Source organism: Macrobrachium rosenbergii, chromosome 42 (assembly GCF_040412425.1).
Source record: "Macrobrachium rosenbergii isolate ZJJX-2024 chromosome 42, ASM4041242v1, whole genome shotgun sequence".
Taxonomy (NCBI): Eukaryota; Metazoa; Arthropoda; class Malacostraca; order Decapoda; family Palaemonidae; genus Macrobrachium; species Macrobrachium rosenbergii.
The window spans coordinates 29,389,236-29,401,735 of NC_089782.1; the positions used below are offsets into that span (position 1 = coordinate 29,389,236).

The 12,500-nt window shown below is 37.0% G+C and overlaps 1 protein-coding gene across 1 annotated transcript in view; it reads right to left on the reverse strand.

Moving 5' to 3' along the window:
- Positions 1-2,488: 2,488 nt before the first annotated feature.
- The window catches only part of LOC136827779 (uncharacterized), a 23,011-nt gene continuing 12,999 nt past the window's right edge, over positions 2,489-12,500 (reverse strand). Inside the window, exons 2-3 of the mRNA XM_067085238.1 lie at positions 11,776-11,876; positions 2,489-2,921 (exon numbers count right to left, since the gene is read on the reverse strand). Coding sequence (XP_066941339.1) covers positions 2,489-2,921; positions 11,776-11,876 — 534 coding nt within the window. The remainder of the gene's footprint in view (positions 2,922-11,775; positions 11,877-12,500) is intronic.

Genomic DNA, 12,500 nt, shown 5'->3' on the forward strand with positions numbered 1-12,500 from the left:
ATTTCCATAACTATGAAGTTATATCATTGTCAATAACTGATTAGTAATTTAGAGGCTGTAAAATTCTCTTTGTTATTGGGACGTTTCAAATTCAGGCAACAGCAAATTCATAGTACCATGACGATCTACCTTGTAAACTGTAATAGATTTCTCAGTAGGATTAACGTAAATAAAATTTTATTAATTGAGTTTGATGTTCATAAATTTCATGTTTCAAGATAAAGAATCTTGAGCCAAGATACGTACAAATGGCTTTCATATTTTTGTTGATTGAGTTTGATGTTTTAAATATTTTGCAAATCAGGTTTTGATTATTTTTTTTCATCTTCAAAGGAAATCGACGCATTTCATGGCAAAGAAAATTGAGACAAGACACGTACAAATGGCTTTCAATTGGTTGTTAACTGAATTTGATGTTTTTCAATATTTTCTAAATCAGATTTCAAGTTTTTTTTTTTTTTTTTGGGGGCATTTACAAAGCAAAACGACTAATTCCATGATAAACTTGTAATCCAAGAAGCCAAAATGCTTATTAATGAGATTTGTTTACCGTGTGATTACATTTCCTTCATAATTAGTATAATTACCTTTTTTTTTATTGCGGTCTGTGTAACATTTATTACCATTTGCAATAAACTTGAGCCAAAAGCCAAAATGCTTATTAATGAGATTTTTTGTACCGTTAGATTACATTTCCTTCTTAATGATTAAAATTACCCTTTTTCCATTGTAGTTTCTGTAACATTTATTACCATTTGGAAGAAAACAAACCTATATTAATGACATTTTTTCTCGTGAGATTACATTTCCTTCGTAAATATTAAAATTACATTTTTTTATTGTAGTTTCTGTTACATTTATTACCATCTGGAAGAAACTTGAGTCAAGAAGCCAAAACACAGATTCAAAACATTTTTAGCGTGAGATTACGTTTCCTAAGTAATTATTAAAATTACTTTTTTTTCATTGTAGTCTTTGTTACATTTATTACCATTTGGAAGAAACTTAAGCCAAGAAGCCAAAACGTTAATTAACGACATTTTTTCTCGTGAGATTACATTTCCTCCACAAATATTAAAATTATATTCTTTATTGTAATTGCTGTTACATTTATTACCATTTGGAAGAAATTTGAGCCAAGAAGCCAGAATGTGTACTAATGACATTTTTATCGTGTAATTACATTTCCTTCGTAATTATTAAAATTACATTTTTATTGTAATTTCTGTTACATTCATTACCATTTGGAGGAAACTTGAGCCAAGAAGCCCAAATGTACCTTAATGACATTTTTTCTTGTGACATGACATTTACTTCGTGATTATCAAAATGACATTTTTTATTGAAATTTCGGTTACATTCATTACCATTTGGAGGAAATCCAGAATCCATAGTCCGTGGAAATGTGTATTTGGGCGGTTCACTCGAACGCCGTTAATTGAACGGTTTTTTTTTTTTTTTTTTTTTTTTTTTTTTTTTGTAGCCATTATTATCAGCCGTATTTTCAGGTTATTGTTTGTGTAATGGCGTAGAATAATGAACCGGACTTTTATTCGAGTCGACGTCGAAAACAGCCATTTGTTACATAATTCAGAGTTTTTAAAATGATTTTCTATTGTGGTCTATTTGTATCGCGAGTTATTGTCATTTTATTTTATAAAGAGTGGTTTTACTATACACTGCTATTCTAAAGGTGTTTGTCCCGTCAGGTTTGTCGTGAATGACGTTCCATCTCTCTCTCTCTCTCTCTCTCTCTCTCTCTCTCTCTCTCTCTCTCTCTCTCTCTCTCTCTCTCTTTAATGGAATCAAGAGCTTCATATTTCATTTTTTTGTCTCTAAAAGAGTAAAATTGTCTACGGACAGTTCTCTCAAATTTTACAGATTGTTGTATAATGATCTCTCTCTCTCTCTCTCTCTCTCTCTCTCTCTCTCTCTCTCTCTCGTTGTAATGAAATATTCTCTAGTATTTCCAGCATCTTAGAGTTCCTGACCTAATTTTTAGCGTATAATTTGCATTCCTTATTTGATAAATAAATTATTCATGGACCATTTTGAGTTAAGAGTTGAATTCCAGTTTTGACGCCTTATGTTCTCATTCAGGATGAGAAGGAATGCAAGTGAATTTTCGTGAATACAAGGAAATCAAAGTTCCGGAAGAGAAGGAATGCAAATGAATCTTCATGAATACAAGAAAATCAAAGTTCAGGATGAGAAGGAATGCGAACAAATCTTTATGAATACAAGAAAATCAAAGTTCAGGAAGAGAAGGAATGCAAATAAATCCTCATGAATACAAGAAAATCAAAGTTCAGGAAGAGACGAACTGGAAAGGCTTTTCTGGAAATTTCTGGAAATACAAGAAAATCAAAGAGCGCTTTGCAACAGAATCTGGAAGCTTGACGACGGTGGTGGCCCTATGGCCTTCTGCGTTCGAATTGAAACTGACAGTTTGGGTTTCGGGCTTCCCCCTCCCCCGCCCCCTTTCCCCTCAACGAACCGATTCCGGTGTGACCTCTCTCAGGAAGTTATTTAAGCTCGAAGTAAGATTAATGACTGGAGGTTTGAGCCCAACGAAGCGACGGCCTAGGGTTAGGGAAGAAGAAGACTTCGGGAGAGGGTCGCTGAATGGCTGGCTGCCTGGAGGACGGACTGGTGAGCGGACTGGTGGACGGACGGACTGACGGGCGGATAGACAGGCTGACAGGATAGACGGGCTGACAGTTGGACTAACGTGCGGGCGAACAGATGGAAGTGTAGGCGGGCTGACGGACAGAGTCGGCGGACGGACGGACGGACAGAGTGGGCAGACGGACAGGCAGGCGGACAGATGGACGGATAGGTAGGCGGACAGATGGATGGATAGGTAGGCTGACGGACGGGAGGACGGACAGATAGGCTGACGGACGGACGGACAGACGGACCTGCAAACGGACGGATGGAAGGGCGGACGGACAGAGTGGGCGGACGAACGGACGGACAGAGTGGGCGGACGGAAGGGCAGGCAGGTGGACAGATGGACGGACAGGTAAGCTGACGGACGGGCGGGCCGACGGATGGAAGGAGGAACAGACGGACCTATAAACGGACGGATGGACGGACGGACAGACGGACCTACAAACGGACGGATGGAGGGACGGACAGACGTACAGACAAACGGACGGATGGAAAGACGGACAGACAAACGGACGGATGGACGGAAGGGCGGACGACCGGACGGACAGACAAAAGGACATGCAGGTGATCAGATGGGCGGACGGAAGGCACGAACGGACGAGCGCCCAGACGAAACTGACAGACGGACGGACAAACGGACGGGTGTCCGTCAGACGGACGGGCGGGAGGACAGACAACCATACGGACATAAGGACGGACAAACGGACCTGCGGACGGGGGAGGGTACGCACGGATGCCTCTTTTGGACTGAAGGACGGACGGACGGACGCCCGACACCTCCTCTGGCCGGCGCCCACAGGAGATTAATGCCACGCGATGACAGATACGTCGGGAGATATGATGACAAATGACTCTTTGCCCAACTTCATCCTTCGGGAAAGGGGCCGTGGATGGGCCCCTTCTGGATTTTGAGAGAGAGAGAGAGAGAGAGAGAGAGAGAGAGAGAGAGAGAGAGAGAGAGAGAGAGAGAGAGAGAGAATTGAGAATTTTTGCTACAAAAAAAGGGTTCGAAAGTTTTATATAATCTGATAGAAACTAAAGAGCTGGGTTGGGGGTTGGGGTAGAGAGGGTTTGGTGAGATGAGAATTGATGAAGATCACAAAGAGAGAGAGAGAGAGAGAGAGAGATAGAGAGAGAGAGAGAGAGAGAGAGAGAGAGAGAGAGAGAGAGAGAGAGAGAGAGATTTGATGAGGACCAGGGTATATAAAAAACGGTGTAGAATTTTTTATACTTAATATGAAACACACATATGTGCCTGTATGTGTGTGTGTGTGCGTAGAGAGAGAGAGAGAGAGAGAGAGAGAGAGAGAGAGAGAGAGAGAGAGAGAGAGAGAGAGACTTGATACGGACCAGTTTATATAAAAAAATGGTGTAGAATTTTTGTAACTTAAAATGAAACAGTGGTGTGTGTGTGTGTGTATGTGTGTGTGTGTGTGTAGGAGAAAGAGAGAGAGAGAGAAAGAGAGAGAGCGATTGATAAAGAAGCCCAGTGTGTTTCAAAAACCGATCTCAAGCTTATTAAATACTCAGAAACTCTTTGATTCTAAAGATAACCCCCTGAAAATGTCAGTGACAAGGGAAGCCATGATTTAAGGCTGACATTAGGGACCAGAGCTTTTAAATAATCCATTTGTAGTGATCAAAAGAATTGCTCTAAAAACTGTTTGTAAAATTTAAGAATTTCAGTCATTTTTGTTATAGTTTATTAGAGATTTTGTTACTGTGGAAGAACTAGGCATGGACTGTTTTGTTTCTTTCAGTTTATACTGTTAAAAATGAATTTTAGTATATATATATATATATATATATATATATATATATATATATATATATATATATATATATATATATATATATATATATATATATATATATATATATATATATATATATATATATAGTTTTTCTAAATACCTAAGAAATTAACATTTCAGAATCTTTAGGAAAAAACAAATTTCAGTAATTCTTTTGGAAAAACGTAGCAAAATATAGTAATTAAAAAAATAAACTCCACTCATTTCTCTCTTAGTCCCAAGGCCTCTTCGAGAAGAGCAATGAATAAAGAGGTGTGTGATCCATTCCTCTCTCTTTCCTCTTCTTCTTCTACCTTCTTCCTCTCCTCCTCCCCTCGTCTCTCCATTTGGAAATATGTAACAAAGTACACGATCATTCATTGAGAACATACAGTATTTCTCTTCTCTCCTATTCCCAAGGCCCCTTCAGAAAGAGTAATGAATAAAGAGTTATGTGATCCACTCCTCTCTCTTTTCCTCTTCTTCTACCTTCCTCCCACCCCTATTCTCCCCCGCCCTTTCCCTCCCCACTTTCACCATCTTCCCCTGAAATATTGGACAGGTATTAAGACGTGTGAGAATGGAAGGTGACACGGTGGCTTAGTCACGCCCGGTTCGGTGGGAGATTCGGGCCTGGTTCTTCTTGTTATTTGACCGGAGTGTGTTTGGCGTTTTTCTGTGTGTGTGTGTGTGTGTTTGTTTTAGTTTGCCTGTTTTTTGGGGGGTGGGGTTGGGGAAGTTTTGGAGTTTTAGGTTAGGTGGAGGATGAGTGGGAAGGGTGGGTTGTTGGGAAATGGTTGTGATTGTAGACATTTGTAATTTATTTTATGTGGCATTTTGATTTATATGAACCGTGGGATCTGGTCAACCTTTGGACCATAAGAATAATAATAATAATATATATATATATATATATATATATATATATATATATATATATATATATATATGTATGTATGTATGTATGTACATATTAATATTTATATATATACACAATTGTTCTATGCATAGTGGATATTATAAAAAGGATGTACTGTTTGTCCAATTAAAGCTTGTACAATTGTTTTGCATGAGTAAATAAAAGGACCTACATTAGATACCAACCAGTTTGAATAGGTTTTTTTAGTAATGTATATATACATATATAGGTCCTTTTAGTAATATATATATATATATATATATATATATATATATATATATATATATATATATATATATATATATATATATATATATATATATATATATAAAGTTAATAATATTTTACTATCGCATGGTCAACCAGAACGGTTACATTTTATAAATAAAAATGACGTAATTAATATAAAATTCATTTTCTTTGAGATATATATAATTTATATATATGTATATTATATATATAAATCAAAGAATATTAATTATATATTTATTTGTGGCTAAGCTTACATACTGTCGTGCAAAATCATGAAATGATTGATTTCTAGCGCTTTTTTCGCTTAATTAACGATAAATAGTAGATGTTACCGAGATTTCAGTCACTTTTGAAAGTGTTAGCAAGTGGTGAAATTCCTGCGCTTTAGGTAAATTTGGTAACATAAATAAGGTTAGTTGTACAAATGTCAGTTCTTTGAATCCATACTCTGCTATACCGTTTTTGCGTTCTTTACACATATTTTCATCTCTTGTCGTTATTTTAAAGCTTTGTGTGTATGTGTATGAGTTTGTGTGCGTAGGCTTGTAAGAGAGTATGGGAATGTGTATGTGTGTATGTGTGTATGTGTGTGTATATATATATATATATATATATATATATATATATATATATATATATATATATATATATATATCATCTCTTCTAGTTATTTCAAATCTTTGTGTGTATGTGTATGAGTTTGTGTGTGTAGGCTTGTATGGGCATCATATGGGAATATATATATATATATATATATATATATATATATATATATATATATATATATATATATATATATATATATATATATATATATATATATATATATATATATATATATATATATGAATTTTGTATCACATCTCTTGATGGTTAAGTGGTTAGACCGTCGACTGGTGTCGTTGGAAGGTACAGTGTCGAGGGATCGAGACCCGGCGGTACCGATCCACTTATCACTTATAATTCCCCTTCGGTGATAATTCCCCGTCGGGGATATTCCCGAAGTAGCGTGAATTGGATATGAAACGATATATATATATATATATATATATATATATATATATATATATATATATATATATATATATATATATGGATGTGTGTGTGTGTATGTGTAGGTGTAAAGCATTACATGCAGGCTGGTTTATATTTATGCTTGGAAACTTATACCTAATTGCAGTGTATATTTTTTCATGCATAAATCAGTCACAAAATCAAAATTTGACTTTTGCCATAATTTGATGAATCTTTATCGAAACCTCGACATTGATATTTAGATGTTCGCTTGTAAGAGCAAAATAAAATTAAAAAGAAATGATAATAAGCAACAGATAAAGGGAAGAAAATGATTAAAGCATAAATCAATCACAAAATCAAACGGACTTTTGACACAATTTGATGAATCGTCATTGAAACCTCGACCATCGATATTTAGATGTTCGCTTGTAAGAGCAAAACAAAAATCAGAAATAAATAAAAAAAAAATCCGGCCGTTGATATTCATTTAGATGTTTGCTCGTGAGAGCAAAGCAAAAAAAAAAGATATTAAATAAATGAATAAATAACAAAAATAAAGGACAAAATTTTCTACCTTTAACATTTAGATGTTCGCCTCTAAAAGCAAAACAAAAGCAAGTAAAATTTCGCCCAAGTTTCTTCGGCGCAATCGAACTTTCTGTAGATCGTATAGTCAAGGCAACCGAAAAAAGATTTATCTTTCGGTGGTCTCTGTATAATGCTGTATGAGCCTCGGCCCATGAAACTTTAACCAAGGCCCTGTGGTGGCCTGTTCTATATCGTTTCCAGAAACACGATTATGGCTAACTTTAACCTTTAACAAAATAAAAACTACTGAGGCTAGAGGGCTGAAAATTGGTATGTTTGATGATCGGAGGGTGGATGATCAACATACCAATTTGCAGCCCTCTAGCCTCAGCAGTTTTTAAGATCTGAGGGCGGACGGACAGACAAAACCGGCACAATAGTTTTCTTTTGCAGAAAACTCAAAAGTAACAACAAAATAAAAAGGACAAAGAAATTAATGAAGCTGCAAGTTGAACTGTCGAGACCCCGAGAAAAAAAGTTGTTCTGAAGGAGGATGAGGAGGAGGAGGAGGAGGAGTCAAGGAACTCCTTAGCTCGTGGGTTCCTCTCGAATTGTTGGAGGAGAAGGAGTGGGAGGGAGTGGGATGTTGGTGGAGGGGAAGGAGTTAGTGGTGGGGGAGGCGTTCCAAAGACTCAGAAGAGCGGTTTGAGGTAGGGGAAGGGTGGGGAATGGGGAGAGGACCCTAAGGTCCCCTGGAAAAGGGAAACCTGGATGATTTTGGGCACTCCACGTGGGCGAGAAAGGCGTTGAACAAAAGAGCTGACATGGGAAGAGATACCACAAAAGCCAGGGGTTATTTAGGGGTTTAGGGGGAGTGCCAGGTTATTTAGGGGGTGTTGAATGGTGGGGGAGGTTGGGGATTTGACTTGTGAGACCTTTTTTCCCTTTTGTTTTCTGCAAAAGAAAACTTTTGTGCCGGCTTTGTCTGTCCGTCCGCCCTCTGATCTTACAAACTACAGAGGTTAGGGGGCTGCAAATTGGTATGTTGATCATCCACCCTCTAGTCATCAAGCTTACCAAATTGCAGCCCTCTAACCTCAGTAGTTTTGATTTTATTTAAGGTTAAAGTTAGCCACAATCATGCTTCGGGTCGTGGTTAAAGTTTCATAGGCCGTGGCTCATACAGTATCATACCGAGACCACTGAAAGATAGATCTATCTTCGGTGGCCTTGATTATAAGATGTACAGAAAACTCGATTTCTCCGAAGAAACGTGGGCGCATTTTTTACTTGTTATTCTGGATTTCAAGAGAAGTTACACGAGAAATGGAGGAACTCACCGCTCGCCAGCCAGCAGCTGGGTAGCTTTTAGCAGAAGTCCTCATTCCACGCTATGATTTATTGCCAGGGGAAGGTTTGCTTTGAATGAATCGGAAATATTCCCATTGGGCTATTGGGAACCAGGTCCCTTCCCTTCCCCTCCTCCTCCTCCCCTCCCCCTCCCCCTTACCTCGACTGTGTGGAATGATATACGATGACGCATTTGTTCGCAAATGGCGATGCGGTAATGTTCGATTCCTAAAAGCTACGGCGCCTGCGCAGGAAATTTTTTTTTTTTTATTATTATTTTATTCCTTTTTTAATCTCCAGTTGCTGTTGAAACGTGGCTTCTTTGATTTATGTTCTGTGAACATCTCTCCTTTTTGGAGACTTAATCAAAGAACTTCGGTTATACTTTTCAAGGAAAACTTTGCTTTACAAAGTGACGGTCTATCATAGGTATCGAAGACTTCAGCTTCTGTTGTGAGAAGTCTTGGGTGATTAATGATAATATTGGTTTGTTGTTTTGACAGTTATTGAGCTTGTGTGAGTGTTATTATATAATATTCATTGAAATGTTTTTTTATTATTGTCTCTGTAGTTATTAAAAATTGTGATTACTTTCGTATAGAATAACTCGAATAGTTAAGATTCTTTTGTGAGAAATCTGAGGTGATTAATGATAATACTGATTTGTTATTTTGACAGTTATTGAGTTTGTATGAGTGTTGTATAATATTCATTGAAATGTTTTTGTTATTGTTTCTGTAGTTATTAAAAATTGTGATTACTTTCGTATAGAACAACTCAAATAGTTATAAAACTTATTTCTGGTACCCATTTACCGTAAATTAACGCGAATTGAATTCTGAGAGAGAGAGAGAGAGAGAGAGAGAGAGAGAGAGAGAGAGAGAGAGAGAGAGAGGGAGAGAGAGAGAGAGAGAGAGAGGTGAGAAACGCATAATTTAAATATATTTACAACAGATAAGCACAAACAATTAAGGCTCTTTTCCGTGTGCCAAAAATCTCTTGCAAACAAAAACACAAACGCACATACAGAAACACAAACACACAAACCCAGCAGGAACAAGAGAGAGAGAGAGAGAGAGAGAGAGAGAGAGAGAGAGCCCGTTGTATAAGAAAGAACCCGGAGCGTTAACACAGGAATTGAAATATGACCCGAGTGACCTCCCAAGCCATCATCAGAAGCATTGGTGTTGTGGCCCGGCGTTGTTGGAGGTCTTCTTCTTCTTCGTCTTCTGGACGACGCGGGAAAGTCGAAATTCCCATTGGCTGGAACGGGATCGTCGACCCTCCGACCTCTCCTCCAATCATGTTTTATGAGGCGGGGAAAGAGTGCTACTAAGATTTAGAGAGGGCAGGAGTCTTTACGGCCGCTATTGGTAAAATCATGAAATTGGAAATGAGGTTTTGTTGTTGCTGGGAATGTAAAGACCTATTTGGTGCTTTTTTCGGACGTGTGTGTGTGTGTGTGTTGGTAATTTGGGGGAAGGGAAGGGCCACGTGAATTTATTTCAGGGGCCAGCGTGTGAGTTCTGGTGCTGGATTCTGTAAATTGTTTGCTTTCTAATAAATGTCTTACCTTTCTCGTGACGTGTTGCGGTGATGGTAGAGTCAGCATCAGTTTATTTATACATACATACATTATTATATATATGTATATATGTATATATATATATATATATATATATATATATATATATATATATATATATATATATATATATATTACTTTATATAGCACTTCAGTTAATATTGAAACCCTTTTCAATTCCTCTGTGTTAGTGTGCATGTATGTATGCATATATTTGATGAATTAGGGTATAAAGCTTAATTTTATATGCTTTTAGATGACGGCGAATTGCAGCATGAAAGTTGTGTGTATTTCTTAAGTTTACATTTTTTTTTCTTCAAATAATAATCATCGGATCGATGTTGAAAATCCTTAATTAATTTTAAAGAATAGTTATGTGAAATTACCCAAAGGGAATTTAAGAGAAAGTCATAGGTAAACTCCTTGTTAATGACCTGACCTTGACAGAATCTGTTCCCAATTCTTTGGTTTTATTGTTGTTGCTCAGTAACTTGCGGGATACGAACTTGTTGCTGTTGTCGAGTAATAATGGTTTGGGCATTTTTGAAGACCGAGCTGGTAGGTATTTTTATTGTTGTAATAATAATAATAATAATAATAATAATAATAATAATAATAATAATAATAATAATAATAATAATAATAATAATATTATAATAATATTATTATTATTATTATTATTATTATTATTATTATTATTATTATTATTATTATTAAAAGAGGAAGAACAACAGCCCCAAAAACGATACCATTAACACTAACATTTACATTAATAATAATAATAATAATAATAATAATAATAATAATAATAATAATAATAATAATGCGAAGAACAATAACAACAACAACAGCAGCAGCAACAACAACAATATTTATAAGAATAGTAACAATATTAATAATAATTATTCAGCGCTAATACAAATACAATAGATAATAAAATCCTCTGGATAATCTTGAAGTGGTACATTATTTCCTGACACTTAACTTCATTAATAAAAAAAAGAGGCTCCCATCATCTATTACCGCGGGGCCAAAGCTTGAGGAATTAGTGAGAGAGAGAGAGAGAGAGAGAGAGAGAGAGAGAGAACTGGAAAGGGAAACTGTCTTGTGCGAGAGAGAGAGAGAGAGAGAGAGAGAGAGATAACTGGAAAGGGGAACTGTCTTAAACATGAGAGAGAGAGAGAGAGAGAGAGAGAGAGAGAGAGAGAGAGAGAGAGAGAGAGAGAGAGAACAGAACTGGAAAGAAGAATTATCTTGTGAGAGAGAGAGAGAGAGAGAGAGACAAGAGAGAGAGAGAGAGAGAGAGAGAGAGAGAGAGAGAGAGAGAGAGAGAGAGAGAGAACAGAACTGGAAAGAAGAATTATCTTGTACGAGAGAGATAGAGAGAGAGAGACCTGACAAGAGAGAGAGAGAGAGAGAGAGAGAGAGAGAGAGAGAGAGAGAGAGAGAGAGAGAGAGAGAGACAGAACTGGAAAGAAGAATTATCTTGTACGAGAGAGATAGAGAGAGAGAGAGAACTGAAAAGGGGAACCATCTTGTACAAGAGAGAGAGAGAGAGAGAGAGAGAGAGAGAGAGAGAGCGGTGGGGGACCAGGTCTCGTCCCTCGATACCACCCCCTACCGCATCGGAACAAATAGGTGCCTCGTATATCGCCCACCTAGAGCCATTATCTTCCGCGAAAAATTCGGTCCTCGAAAGAGGAGGAGGAGGAGGAGGAGGAGGAGTAGGAGTTCGAGTCAGGGCAAAAGATGGGCAGACCTGAAGGAGGAAAGAGATCATAAATCCGCTGTGAATAATAAGGGAGAGAGAGAGAGAGAGAGAGAGAACCTTTGCTACGCGTCTACTGACAAAAGGGGCTTACTGGCGGCTGGTATTGACCAAAGCTTTTTAATATTTTTAATGCTTTTTTTTTTTCTTTTTTTACTTTTGCTTCTCTATTAGTCCCCTGGTTTTTTGACATGAAACATCATCAACTGTATTTTTTTAATTTTATCTTCTTCTTCCTGACTCTTTTTAATTATTTTTCTTTAATTATTTTTTATTTTTGATTCTCCATTAGTTCCCTGATTCCTTTAGTTTTTTTCAATTAAACGTCATCATCAGCTGCATCTTTATTCTTAATTTTTTGCTTCTCCGTCAGTTCTCTGTGTTTTCTTTAAGGTTTTCATTCATGAAACGTCATTATCAACTGCATTTTTTTTATTTTAAATTATCCGTCTTTAATTATTCCAAATAATTTTTCTTCAAGTGCTTTAGAAACGATTTTTTGGGGGGAAGTGTGGGGGGCTATGCGTCTTGTTCCATTCTCCGGCAATTTATATTCGCCATCAAGGCGTATTTTTCATCTCTCGTGGGTGGGCGCGCTTGCTTGCTTGCGCGCTT